At 31.7% G+C, this 14,713-nt stretch overlaps 1 protein-coding gene and 1 long non-coding RNA gene across 2 annotated transcripts; one reads left to right on the top strand and one right to left on the bottom strand.

Moving 5' to 3' along the window:
* The first annotated feature begins 185 nt into the window (after positions 1–185).
* LOC111714595 (gametocyte surface protein P230-like) lies at positions 186–1,171 on the top strand. Its single transcript, XM_023489738.1, has 2 exons — positions 186–189; positions 798–1,171. The coding sequence occupies exons 1-2, from the start codon at positions 186–188 to the stop codon at positions 1,163–1,165; spliced, it is 372 nt and encodes a 123-aa protein (XP_023345506.1). The 3' UTR covers positions 1,166–1,171.
* A 139-nt stretch (positions 1,172–1,310) lies between these two features.
* On the bottom strand, positions 1,311–4,758 carry LOC111714596 (uncharacterized). The gene is made up of 4 exons (XR_002768010.1): positions 4,690–4,758; positions 3,496–3,595; positions 2,634–2,704; positions 1,311–1,390 (listed from the first exon to the last, which is right to left on the bottom strand). It is a non-coding gene; the product is annotated as an uncharacterized LOC111714596 (long non-coding RNA).
* Between the last annotated feature and the right edge of the window lie 9,955 nt (positions 4,759–14,713).

The following is a 14,713-nucleotide window of genomic DNA, read 5'->3' as shown; positions in this document are numbered from 1 at the left end:
GTTTGTGTGCTTATGTATAGAAAACGAGACAGAACTGTGGAAAGGTTGGGTGTCACTAAATATAAAAATATTTAAGCTCTCCAATGTGATTGATATTTGTTGTACGTGAGCTATACACAAGTTGCGTAATATCGGTATAGTTTTGAATTTATATTGATATTGGCAGAGACAAGCAAGAATATAAAATGGGTATTATTGAAATTTTAAATCAGATTTTAGACTTTCCTTGTATATGTAGATATATTTTACAGATATAGGGCTTCCCTCTATTTGGAAAATAACATCATTGCAAATTCCGGATTAGCAAAAAAAAGTTGTTCCAGTTTTTAAGATTTTTTTAGAATTTGAGAAAAGAATTTTAGCAATATCTTACATGCAATTTTTTAGTCATATATGGACATAACGCAGTTTTCAGAAAAATTTTACGCTTGTAAATTTATGTTTTCAGTTTCCTTCAGGTTTTGCTTTTATCAAACATTCTTGCACGTTTGACAACAAAATAATTTTACAACACAAAAAAAGTTCACAGTAAGCACTTTTCACATATGCATTCCATTCAGATTCAAAGCTTTTCACCCCCCTACCGACCCTCCGATCCTCCCCATTTAACTCCCCCCTCCCCCCCCTCGACCACCACGTTTTGTTGAACTTGCAAAGTCTTAGTCAATACTTTTTTGCAATATTTTTCTTTTTAATCATCATTCATTTTGTTGAATCTATTAATTTTTACTTGAAATTTCGAAAATTTTAATTTCAGAGAATAAAACGGCTTTGTTAGACTCAAAACATATGAATAGGAGCTGGACAGGAGATAGAACAGGAGCTAGGACAGGAGATAGGACAGGAACTAGGACAGGAGATAGGACAGGAGCTAGGACAGGAGCTAGGACAGGAGATAGGACAGGAGATAGGACAGGAACTAGGACAGGAGATAGGACAGGAGCTAGGAGAGGAGCTAGGACAGGAGCTAGGACAGGAGATAGGACAGGAGATAGGACAGGAGCTAGGACAGGATATAGGACGGGAGAAAGGACAGGAACTAGGACAGGAGCTAGGACAGGAGAAAGGACAGGAGCTAGGACAGGAGAAAGGACAGGAGATAGGACAGGAGCTAGGACAGGATATAAGACAAAGAAAAGAAAATAAACAAACAAAAAGATTATAAAAATAAATAAAATTTGGGCTGTCAAATGTACAAATGGGAAACGAAATAAGGATTTAAATGAGGAAATCGCAAATAAAAAAAAATAGTCGAACAGAGAGCAAAACTTGTACAAGATAGGCCTTTAAATGGTGTCATTTCTGACGTAATATTTTCCATATTTGTTTCCTTGTCAATGGATCGGTGTCTCGACTGTCATATTCACCAAAAGGGACAGTGCCCTCCTTCCTGAATAAAAAAAACAAAATATTTAAATTTTCAAATAAAAATTTTACCTTTTAAAACCACAAGAAACAAATTGACAAGGGAGAGTTCACGAAAAATGAAAGGGGGTATAGGCTTAATGCGATAAAAAAAGCACTTTTGATCGCTACTAATCTTACTTCTATCTGTTGCGTCAATAAGGAGAAAATTGCTAAAAACGTCTCATACCGAAGAACGAAGCTTTTATACAAATTGAGGAAGTTGGAACATACGACTTGGATCGTAAAAGAATCCAATTAATATCAAACAAATAATTTAGATATTAATTCCTTAAAATTTTTCGACGCATTTGTATATAGTTGTTATTTTATAATATTTCTTATATTGTGTTTTTTAAAATTAATATTTCGCTTACAACTTGTTTCCACGACTGGCGCATTCCCGGAAAATATGGAAAATGTCGTCTTCATATTCGAAATCCTCGAATCAGGAATTAATGTTTCTGAATTTGTAAGGAATCCACTTTCTTCGGTATGAGACGTTTTTAACAATTTTCTCATTATAGACGCAACAGATAGAAGAAAGATTAGTAGCGATCAAAAGCGCTTTTTTATCGCATTAAGCCTATACCCCCTTTCATTTTTCGCGAACACTCCCTTTAAATTCTAATTTATATCCTTGGAATCAGATCCATCTCGTAGACCTTTGTTCATTCAAAATTTAAATTCTTCCTAGAAAAAGTTAAATCTTTTAAAATATCAAACTTTTATTTTGCTATCATCATTTAGGCAGCTGTTATATATATATGCTGTACTCTTAAACTCACTCAATTTTCAATTTTTTTTTAAAACGCTTTTCAGATTTGAATTCAGCATTAAATTTCCATGAAAATGATGTATAGAATGAAAATAAAAAATTAAAATCATGGCCGAACGGTGAATTCTTTGATATTAAATCGTCAAATCGCAACCTTATAGACGATTTTGAACTTTTTTTGATTGCAATATCTTTTTAAAGTGAAAATGCAGCCACCTTCGGCGGGTCCTTGGCGTAATTCTAATATTGATCACCCCTAATGGATATACAAAAACATAGAAAGAAAAGAAGCTGTCTATTAACTGCTTCTTTTTGCTTGCTTGTAATTTGAATTTGAAAAAAGCCAGAAATTAAAACTTATAATAAAAAGTCGTCTTCATATAAATGCCAACCTCTGTATAAGTAGGAAAATCGTGACAAAATAAAAAGTAAATATTTCGAAAAAAACTACCTTTTATATCCACCACCACAGGTATCATACATAGGACAGGGAGACCAGAAGCAACAGACTATTATTGTAATCTAAAACAAACTAATATTGTAATCTAAGTCAAACTATAATTGTAATCTAAAACAAACTAATATTGTAATCTAAGTCAAACTATTGTAATCTAAGTCAAACTATTATTGTAATCTAAAACAAACTATTATTGTAATCTAAAACAAACTAATATTGTAATCTAACACAAACTATTATTGTAATCTTAAACAAACTAATATTGTAATCTAAGTCAAACTATTATTGTAATCTAAAACAAACTAATATTGGAATCTAAAACAAACTATTATTGTAATCTAAAACAAACTATTATTGTAATTTAAAACAAACTATTATTGTAATCTAAAACAAATATTTTTTTAGCTGAAAGAGAACGTTCTCGAATAATTAAAGCAACAGGTGGACTTCCTTGAAAAGACTGTAATCAGAATTTAAGGTAACCCTCAGTTCCGTCGATATTTACTTCATAAACAATTGTAAATGCTATCAGAATCAATTATGTCGAATCGGGCATGCTTTTATTTATATTTCAAACTCAGATTATTTGGTCTTAGCTAATTCATAGATTAAAAATAAAATATTTGCTAGGCGGGGTCTTCGACATTTTGTTGCTGAAGATATATGTCGGTATTAGAAAATCAGAGCGTGTAGTAAAAACTCAGTTACAAATATTAACAAAAAAGTCATTAAAAAAAGGTAAAGAGAGGTTTACTGCCCCCCCCCCCCCCTCCTATCTATAATCTATGGAAAAAAGTAAGGATTCCAGACAGTATTTTATTGAATGAATCAGCTAATGGGACTGTTTTCAACTTACCCCTAGGATGAAGCAAAGAATGATGACTGTGAGAGAAATCACCATTGCTACCTTTATATCCACACCCATCACAGAGTCAACATGGATCAACGGACAGCATCTAAATCGAAGATGACAATGCCCGATGCACAATGGTACCCGTAAAAGCTTCGTCTGATCAAGTATGAAATAGATTTTAATATTTAAAAAACTGATTATTATCAATTACGGTTTCTCTACAAAAGTGACTTGCGCATTTCTACTGCAGCATAACGTATTGGAATTATCCGAAGTAAACACCTCACTAAACAACAATATCTTACACATTATTGATCAGATAAAGGTTTAAAGGGTACCGTTGTGAAACAGGCATTGCCATCTTTGTATGGTCAGAAATTACGCTTATTACGCGCGCAGTATTAATTAAAAAATTCAAATTGTAAAAAAAATGTTGGATTGAAATCTATTTGAAGCCGAAAATTTCTCTTCTATACAAAATCTTGACGTTTTTTTTACTATAGTAATATTTAGAGATTGCACTCTTACCACATACTGGGCAGTGGGCATACTTTATTGTTAATCTTACATGCATTCTGTTCTTTAGACATACCCCCTCCTCCCCCCCCCCTTCCATATTATATATATCATATCCCTGATAACAGAACTGAAAAGTCAATTTAATCTTTAGTAAAGGGCATGGTTCGTTCTAAAACCAAGTTTTTTACAACTCAAACTTCGCAATAAAAGATATCAAAAATCTTTTTATACGGCAAGATGAGAGCAATTTAAAAAAATTAATGGATCAAAAGTAAGACCGAAAAAAAAACTATTTAAAATATGTATCCCAAGCCGTGGAATACAGTCGACGTTTGATATTTTATATATTTTTTTTTTAAATTGTATGAGCTTTTATTTTTTCGGGGACTTAAAATACAAAAATTATTTTTTTGTTTAATAAATAATAACGAATCCCTATAAAATTAAAATTTTTGACTTTAACTACCTGCAGTTCTGAACTTAGCAAAATCTAGGATAAAAATATCGTGAAAAAATTCAACTTTTTCATTTCAGTTACTGTCTAGTTTGAACCTAATAAATATTCATGGAATAATCGTCTTTTTCTTGCAAGTTATTCAACAAGGGAACTGGATAACTTTTAAGCAAAATGGTGGTCAAATTCACGATTTTTTTACATTGACAGTCCCTTCAACTCACTTTTCCTCGCAGCACAATGTATACTCCGGGGGATCGTCAGGACCAGGGCATTCGAAAAATTCCTAAAAAAAAAGAAAATTAACTAACAAATATTTTTAAGGAGGTGAAAAAGTAATAGATTACATTATTGCTTTTGAAGGAATGGGGGGGGGGGGGGTTCAATGTCTAAATAGTCTCATGCTTATTAATCAGAACAATTTTGAGAAACAATATACGATAAAATATTAATTAAAAAGATGCGGAAAACATTTCAACAAAACATGCTAATTATCATCTTCCGATTTCTAATTAAACTGTTTTAAATAAGTTTTTTAAGGCAGATATTTTAATCGTCGTATTAAGATGTTTGGATAAAAAATTGAGTATTTGCCACAAACATAAATTTATGGTGTAAACCATTGATATTTCAAACTTATATAGTTTGATCTAATAGAATCCATAGTTTGAAATTTCAAAATATAGGAATTAGTAAATTAGAGTACGTTATTTATTATCTTATTTATTTTTTTATTTTTCCAAAATTGAAATCAAGAAGAGTTATGAGGATTCTTTCTGAAGAATTTACAGTGTTGTTTAAACAATCTTCGGCGGGGTTAAGATGTTTGGATAAAAAATTGAGTATTTGCCACAAACATAAATTTATGGTGTAAACCATTGATATTTCAAACTCATATAGTTTGATCTAATAGAATCCATAGTTTGAAATTTCAAAATATAAGGATTAGTAAATTAGAGTACGTTGAGAGAAATCAATTTCTTTATCTTATTTATTTTTTTATTTTTCCAAAATTGAAATCAAGAAGAGTTGTGAGGATTCTTTCTGAAGAATTTACAGTGTTGTTTAAACAATCTTCGGCGGGGAATCTATTTATTTTGAAAACATATTTCGAAAGAAAAAACCTTCTTCTGAGAAAAATTAGGAAACCTTTTGTAAAATATTTTTTTTTTTGTCAAAAGTCCACATATTATTTTTAATGTTTAAAAGTGACAAGTTGAACTAGTGACATGAATCGCACTCCCCTATCTCAACTCTAAGGGCAAAATCATAGGGAAGGTGGAAAACATCCCCCCCCCTCCCCCTAATTTATATTAGACAAAATTAGCCCAATCAGGATAAGGAGTGTAAAAAATTTGATGTCGTGGACTCTAGATATTTCAAACTATGAACAATTTTCGATCAAAAAGTATAATTTTAAAAATAAGAGTTAGTTTAATTATTTTAGTTTTATTTTATTTCTATTTTTTGGCTTATTTTTCAAGACTTTTGTGTTTCAGGGACTGGTCATGTATTTCGAGTCAGTTTCTATTTAAATATATGTGGCAAGCTCGGTTAACATAATCAATTTTTATTTAGAAAATTAAGTTATCTCAGTTATTCTTGATCGTAGATTTGCCTGTAATAAGTATAGTAGTAAACCCCATATTTGTAAACCTGAACATACCTATATATATTACGCATAACTTTGTCTGTACCCTAACCATGTTTATTAATTTAACACGTGCCATAAAACCCAAAATATAGAATAGTTGGACATGGATCTTTGTTTCATTACGTTCAAACACTCTTGTAGAGAAGAAAGATACAACCTCTGTATTCTCAAGTAAGTATCAATCCAGAAACAACACTCTATATATTCCTCAAGTAAGTATCAATCCAGATACAACACTCTCTGTATTCATCAAGTAAGTATCAATCCAGATACAACACTCTCTCTATTCGTCAAGTAAGTATCAATCCAGAAACAACACTCTCTCTATTCGTCAAGTAAGTATCAATCCAGATACAACACTCTCTGTATCCGTCAAGTAAGTATCAATCCAGATACAGCACTCTCTGTATTCGTCAAGTAAATATCAATCCAGATACAACACTCTCTGTATTCATCAAGTAAGTATTAATCCAGATACAACACTCTCTGTATTCGTCAAGTAAGTATTAATCCAGATACAACACTCTCTGTATTCGTCAAGTAAGTATCAATCCAGTTACAAGACTCTCTGTATTCGTCAAGTAAGTATCAATCCAGAAACAACACTCTCTCTATTCATCAAGTAAGTATCAATCCAGAAACAACACTCTCTCTATTTGTCAAGTAAGTATCAATCCAGATACAACACTCTCTGTATTCGTCAAGTAAATATCAATCCAGATACAACACTCTCTGTATTCATCAAGTAAGTATCAATCCAGATACAACACTCTCTGTATTCGTCAAGTAAGTAATAATCCAGATACAACAATTTCTGTATTCGTCAAGTAAGTATCAATCCAGATACAACACTGTCTCTATTCATCAAGTAAGTATCAATCCAGAAACAACACTCTCTCTATTCGTCAAGTAAGTATCAATTCATATACAACTCTCTCTGTATTCGTCAAGTAAGTATCAATCCAGATACAACACTCTCTGTATTCATCAAGTAAGTGTCAATCCAGATACAACACTCTCTCTATTCTTCAAGTAAGTATCAATCCAGAGACAACACTCTCTCTATTCGTCAAGTAAGTATCAATCCAGATACAACACTCTCTGTATTAGTCAAGTAAGTATCAATCCAGATACAGCACTCTCTGTATTCGTCAAGTAAATATCAATCCAGATACAACACTCTCTGTATTGATCAAGTAAGTATTAATCCAGATACAACACTATCTGTATTCGTCAAGTAAGTATTAATCCAGATACAACACTCTCTGTATTCGTCATGTAAGTATCAATTCAGTTACAACACTCTCTGTATTCGTCAAGTAAGTATCAATCCAGTAAAACTAGTCCTCCAGTTCAAATAATCTTGAATAGATATGTTTACCCGTGAAAGTGTTACTCCAACCATATTAGACAAGGCCAGTGCACCAAGAGAAACTTTTTCGAGCATGTTTGCACTTTTTTAGGGAGGGCCGATAAACTTGATGCGCATGCGTCTGAAAGTGCTGCCTGTAAAATATACAAGTTAACTGAGTAGTTTCACATATGTTTAAATGATGTGGGTAAACTAACTGTATATATCTATATACTACAGTTTACATCACTGTCAATATTCTGCAGTACGAAGGGAACAAAGTATACACTACACAGGGCTTTCTCATACTTTCTCCACTATATAATACTGTTTACGGTGTATCGGGGGAAAGCAGAAAACAGAACAATCCTCCCCTCCCCCAATATATCGATTGATGACGTCACTAATAATATTGGAGCTTATTTATTCAATGTAAATGGGTTTGATGCAATGTAGAATAATGAAATATAAAAGTACGTGGTAGAAAAAGGTGTACTGCAAACAAGAGAGTAAGAGAAGGTCAAATTTATGTTACGACTTTATGACCTATAATAGCTACTTTTTAGTTTCTACGCATACAAGTATAAGAAAAATTTACGAAATTCAAAACGTTTTTACTCTTTATTTATGATTGAAAGCATCAATAATTAGGGGGTGGGGGAAGGCCGGGTGAATATGTGAACAATAACAAGTGGGGGTCCGGATTGGAAAAAATGTATTTTTTCTACTTTTAAACTTTAAAGTTTTCTAATGAGCAATGCAGTTTACATAACATAATAAATGTATTTACATGCAATACAGTTTACATAACATAATAAATGTATTTACATGCAATACAGTTTACATAACATATTAAATGTATACACATGCAATACAGTTTACATAACATAAAAAATGTATTTACATGCAATATAGTTTACATAGCATATTAAATGTATTTACATGCAATACAGTTTACATAACATACTAAATGTATTTACATCCAATACAGTTTACATAACATAAAAAATGTATTTACATGCAATATAGTTTACATAACATATTAAATGTATTTACATGCAATACAGTTTACATAACATACTAAATGTATTTACATCCAATACAGTTTACATAACATTGAATGTATTTACATCAGATACAGTTTACATAACATATTAAATGTAATTACATGCAATACAGTTAACATAACATATAAATGTATTTTATAAAATACTAAAAACAATCTAAAATATTTTATTTTAAAGAAATGCGCGCAAACGTTTAAATAATTGTTTATATAAGATAATCATTTATAAAAAGTGCGTTAAAAGATAAACTATGAGGTTTAGATTTAGATAACATTATTTCCCCCAAATAATAAACGATAGAAAAATATTTTAACAATCACAAATTCATTTACTTTTTTCTCTTTCAAATAGATTTTCCTGTAGATGAATGATTTTTTATGAAAGTTTCAAAATTAAATTTTAAAATGGAATCAAAATGTTATTTAAAGGAATTAAGTCTTTGCTTCAAAATCTCTTTTTCTTTGTAAACTGAGGCCAATATTTTAAACTTTTTTTTTAAATATTCATATTAGATGTTTTACATACAACCAGATTGTTATAAAAGGTCAATTTAGACTAGGTCGACTATGAAGTGTCACAACACCTTAAAGAGAGTGACCGGCTATGTAAGGTAGTTGAACTGAGTATGCAGTGTTGTGGAAAACTTATTTCGGATTTATTTGAGACATATTCAACTTTATACAGATCTGTAAATCCTGAGTTTGAGCGCAAATTTGACGTTCAAAACTCCTACTTTGGGGGTGGATACAAATTCAGAAAAAGTTTTTTTTAAGTCTACAATAAACTACAGACTTGTATATAGAAACTTGTTGAGAAATAAAAATTAATCTTATCATCATAAATAAGTAATCTTTTCAATTATTAGTTTCTATTTTCTCATTATACTGGTTTCTCATTATTCACAAAGATTTTCTGCACATTATTATTGAAAAGACGACATTTGAAGAATTTGAAGAAATCTGCGAATAAATTCAAAGGAAATAAGAAATTCAATAATATGATGACAACGAAATAATTGATCCTAGCGTTGATTTATTGAAAAATTTCTTTTCAGAAATATGTTCCTAACCATCTAATTTAATTACTGTATTCTGAAAACGTATTCACCCCCAAAGTAGGAGTTTTGAACGTCGAATTTGCGCTCAAACTCAGGATTTACAGATCTTTAAAAAGTTTAATATGTCTCAAATGAATCCGAAAGAAGTTTTTCACAACACTGCATACTCAGTTCTACTACCTTACATTGCCAGTCACTCCCTTTAAGGCATTTGATTTATCCTCACAAATTCAAGAACGCTAGCCCTATGATATTTTAGAATTATCAAGCACTAATTGTTTTCATCTTAAGTTTGAACGAAGTCCTTGGCAAAAGTATCATCCATCTTTGCCTGAGAGCTACCAACTTTTGAATCACTGATGTGGTTTAAATTAACATTTTCCGAGACACAATGTTTCCTTGGTCTAAATATGTTTTATTAAATATCATAAATATGCGTCTTCTTACTTCAAACTTCAAAATTGACTTCACAATTCAATTTCTATATTCTTTTTAAAATTTTGGAACATGAGTTATATCTGGATTTTTTGAACATTCTGTATAGGTTAAACAAGATAACTGTGTCTAGTTTATTTTAGACACCCTGTACCATGTATCTAATAAATTCTGATACACCCTGTACCATGTATCTAATAAATTCTGATACACCCTGTACCGTGTATATGGTATATTCAAGGACATCCTGTACCGTGTATCTAATAAATTCTGATACACCCTGTACCGTGTATATGGTTTATTCAAGGACATCCTGTACCGTGTATCTAATAAATTCTGATACACCCTGTACCGTGTATCTAATAATTTCTGATACACCCTCTACCGTGTATATAGTATATTCTGATACACCCTGTACCGTGTATATAGTATATTCTTATACACCCTGTACCGTGTATATAATATATTCTGATACACCCTGTTCCGTGTATATAGTATATTCTGATACACCCTGTACCGTGTATATGATATATTCTGATACACCCTGTACCGTGTATAATATATTCTGATGCCACCGTACCGTGTATCTAGTATATTTTGAGAAACCCTGTACCGAGTATATAATATATTCTGATACACCCTGCAGTACCGTGTATCTAATATTCTGATACACCATGTAAAGTGTATCTAGTATATTCTGAGACACCCTGTACCGAGGATAAAATATATTCTGATACACCCTGTACCGTGTATCTAATATTCTAATACACCATGTACCGTGTATCTATTATATTCTGAGACATCATGTACCGTGTATATAATATATTCTGATACACCCTGTACCGTGTATATAACATATTCTGATACACCCAATACCGTGTATCAAATATATTCTGATACACCCTGTACCGTGTATATAATATATTCTGATTCATCCTGTACCGTGTATTTAATATATTCTGAGACACCCTGTACCGTGTATATAAAATATTCTGATGCATCCGGTACCGTGTATCTAATATATTCTGATACACCCTGTACCGTGTATCTAATATATTCTGATACACCCTGTACCGTGTATTTAATAAATTCTGATACACCCTTTACCGTGTATATAGTATATTCTGATACACCCTGTACCGTGTACATAGTATATTCTGATACACCCTGTACCGTGTATCTAGTATATTCTGATACACCCTGTACCGTGTATATATTATATTCTGATACACCCTGTATCGTGTATATTTGTATTCTGATACGCCCTGTACCGTGTATCTAATATATTCTGAAATGCCCTGTACCGTGTATCTAGTATATTATGATACACCCTGTACCGTGAATCTAGTTTGTTCTGATACACCCTGTACCGTGTATATATTATATTTTGATACACCCTGTACCGTGTGTCTAGTATATTCTGATACACCCTGTACCGTGTATATATTATATTCTGATACACCCTGTACCGTGTATATAATATATTCTGATACACCCTGTTTACCGTGTATATATTATATTTTGATATACCCTGTACCGTGTGTCTAGTATATTCTGATACACCCTGTACCGTGTATCTAGTTTATTCTGAGACACCTTGTACCGTGTATATAATATATTCTGATACACCCTGTACCGTGTATTAATTATATTCTGATACACCCTGTACCGTGTATATATTATATTCTGATACACCCTGTACCGTGTATGGGGTATTTGCACTCTGTACCGTGTATCTAATACCGTGTATCTAGATTATTCTGAGACACTCTGTACCGTATATATAACATATTCTAAGACACTCTGTACCGTATATATATAGCATATTCTGAGACACCCTGTACATATTTAGTAAATACTCCCACTTAAGATTAGTTTGGTGGTTTTGATCTATAATTGTTGGTCACAGTCATTCTTTTTTAAAAACTCAGTTTCAATCAGGCCGACAACAGGCCTATCTTGCAAAATTATTTTTCTAAAATGAACGTTTTGCCTCGAACTCTGATTTTCCAATCACAATATCTTTGCAACCCGATGTCTTAGACATTTAATATTTCAAACTCTGAATTCTGTTAAATCAAATAGTCTAATTGTCGAAAATCAAAGGTTTACACCATCAGGGTGCTAAAACATATATGGATAAAAAAAAATTTGAGTGTGTGGCGTAAACTCAATTCCTTTGTGTGATTTAAAGTTAATGTTTTTTTTTCAGACTTGGTTAAGATGTTTAAACTTTTAAATATTTTTCTTTTATCTGGCCTGGTACAGGGGGAAACGGTAATTCAAGTAATAATGTCGCCTTTTATCCAATAAAAATCTGTTTAATATATATTTGTTTATGAAGTTCCCGGCGTTGCCCATCGAATTTCAGAAGTACTTTAAAAATTATTTTTAAATGCTAAAATTTTGTATTTGAGCCAGTTTAACAATAATGCTTCATAAAGAATATGTCGCACATCTAGGAATTTGTTTCAGGGGCACCCTACGGCCTACCCCTCCCCCCCCCACCACGTACATTAGTTCTAATTGCACATTGTATGAATTTATATTTATGTATATATAATGTACATAAATTTTATGACTTTCATCTATGTACATCTCGAATAGAAGATAATGAAATGTCGTCTTGAAATGTATCTAAAAATGTATGAAAGCTGTAATACTTTCTCATTGGTCTGCACAAAAATAAATTAAGCTGCTGAGCTGTTCGCAGCTTTAAAGGGTTGAATGCGATTTGTGAAAATATATCCAAATATCATTGTCATAAGTTTTTTTTGATAATTCTTAAAAAACTGATTTATATTTTTAATTCAAGGAAAATGTATGGCCATATTGATATATTATACTCGTTTTTTTCCGCGGCATTTTCTCTTAAACATGTTTAGAATACGACATTATATATCTGGGATTAATTTTCAAAGTTTTAGGAGGGTTTCATTTTATATATTGATTTAAATTAATTAAAACTTTAATATTCAAATTAAAATAATTATGAAATATATTTTTACCTTTGAAAGTGTCACCCCGACCATGTTTGGCAAGGTCAGTGCACCAAGAGAAAATTTTTCGAGACTTTTGTTAAATTTACCATGTGTATGCTCCTGTCTATGTAAACTGTTCAAAGTTATTCAAAAAGGATGAGACTTCAGAGACTTACAGAATTTATTCTTTCTTCCAACATAAATCATTCTCTGTAATCGTTTTATTGACAAACCATGTAAGTTCATATACAAAAAAATGTTATAGACCTAAATCCAAACTCAACCTTCAGGTCGTCCGAAATAAAGAAGTTAAGGTCGTCAGTAAAGTCTAATCCTGTGTGTATAACCCTGTATGTCAATGGCTAATGTATGTATTAACTCTGAAGGTGAGGCAGGATGATCACTTGCTTCCTGAGTTGCCCAAAGCATTTTCTGCAGATCTCATGTGGAATATAAAGGTAGAACACCAGAAGATCTCATGTGGAATATAAAGGTAGAACAAAGATCTCTTGTGGAATATAAAGGTAGAAAACTAAAGATCTCATGTGGAATATAAAGGTAGAAAACTAAAGATCTCATGTGGAATATAAAGGTAGAAAACTAAAGATCTCATGTGGAATATAAAGGTAGAACACCAGAAGATCTCATGTGGAATATAAAGGTAGAACATCAGAAGATCTCATGTGGAATATAAAGGTAGAACACCAGAAGATCTCATGTGGAATATAAAGGTAGAACACCAGAAGATCTCATGTGGAATATAAAGGTAGAACACCAGAAGATCTCTTGTGGAATATAAAGGTAGAAAACTAAAGATCTCATGTGGAATATAAAGGTAGAAAACTAAAGATCTCATGTGGAATATAAAGGTAGAAAACTAAAGATCTCATGTGGAATATAAAGGTAGAAAACTAAAGATCTCATGTGGAATATAAAGGTAGAACACCAGAAGTTTATTAATTCCACTCTCCACAAAATCCCACTTTTTCTTTGGTCAGAGTACCCTATCCAGGTTGCTTTTGAACACCTCTTTAAATAAACATATACAGACTTGCCTCAAATCTTCAACTACAGGAATGTTCTTATAGCTTGGTCTGAAATTCTAAGTTGACGTGAATTAACTATTATACGAAAAGTTTAGCTTCCAGAAATGCAAGATTCCTAAGCTTGTTTATAGTAAACATCCTATTTTCTGGGAACATCCTGCTAGGGTTGTTAATCGTTTATAAAAACGATCTAAAAACGATCGTTTTCTTTTTTTCTAAAAACGATCGTATCCGGAATGTTTTCCATAACCTTTTTTGGATATAAGGGATTTCCAACCAGAAAATGTATTTTGTCTAAAAACATAAAGGGTTGTCATAAAAGGTCGTTAACGATCGTCAAAAATGAAAAACGAAAAAAATTAAAATCTTTAACGAAACCACACACTAAAACTAAAAAAACGACTTCTTCGTTTTTTGATTGTAAGAAACGATCTTTTTAAAAAAAAATATCGTTTTTAAAAACAACCATTTCGTTATTTGTTTTTTATTCGTCGTCAACAAAAAGAAACGATCGTATTTCACAAAAGTGAAAATGATCCATCCTTGCATATGATAAAATATGTTGTTATTAGACACTAGAGGAGGGACAGGAACCATTTACTGCAACATTCTCCATGTTCGAGACAGTGGACGAGCTCAAGACCAGGAGTATGATCA

Source organism: Eurytemora carolleeae, unplaced genomic scaffold (genome assembly GCF_000591075.1).
Source record: "Eurytemora carolleeae unplaced genomic scaffold, Eaff_2.0 scaffold1599, whole genome shotgun sequence".
In the NCBI taxonomy this organism is placed as follows: domain Eukaryota; kingdom Metazoa; phylum Arthropoda; class Copepoda; order Calanoida; family Temoridae; genus Eurytemora; species Eurytemora carolleeae.
The sequence above is the reverse complement of the archived record's forward strand: the minus strand, read 5'-3'. Positions and strand labels throughout refer to the sequence as shown.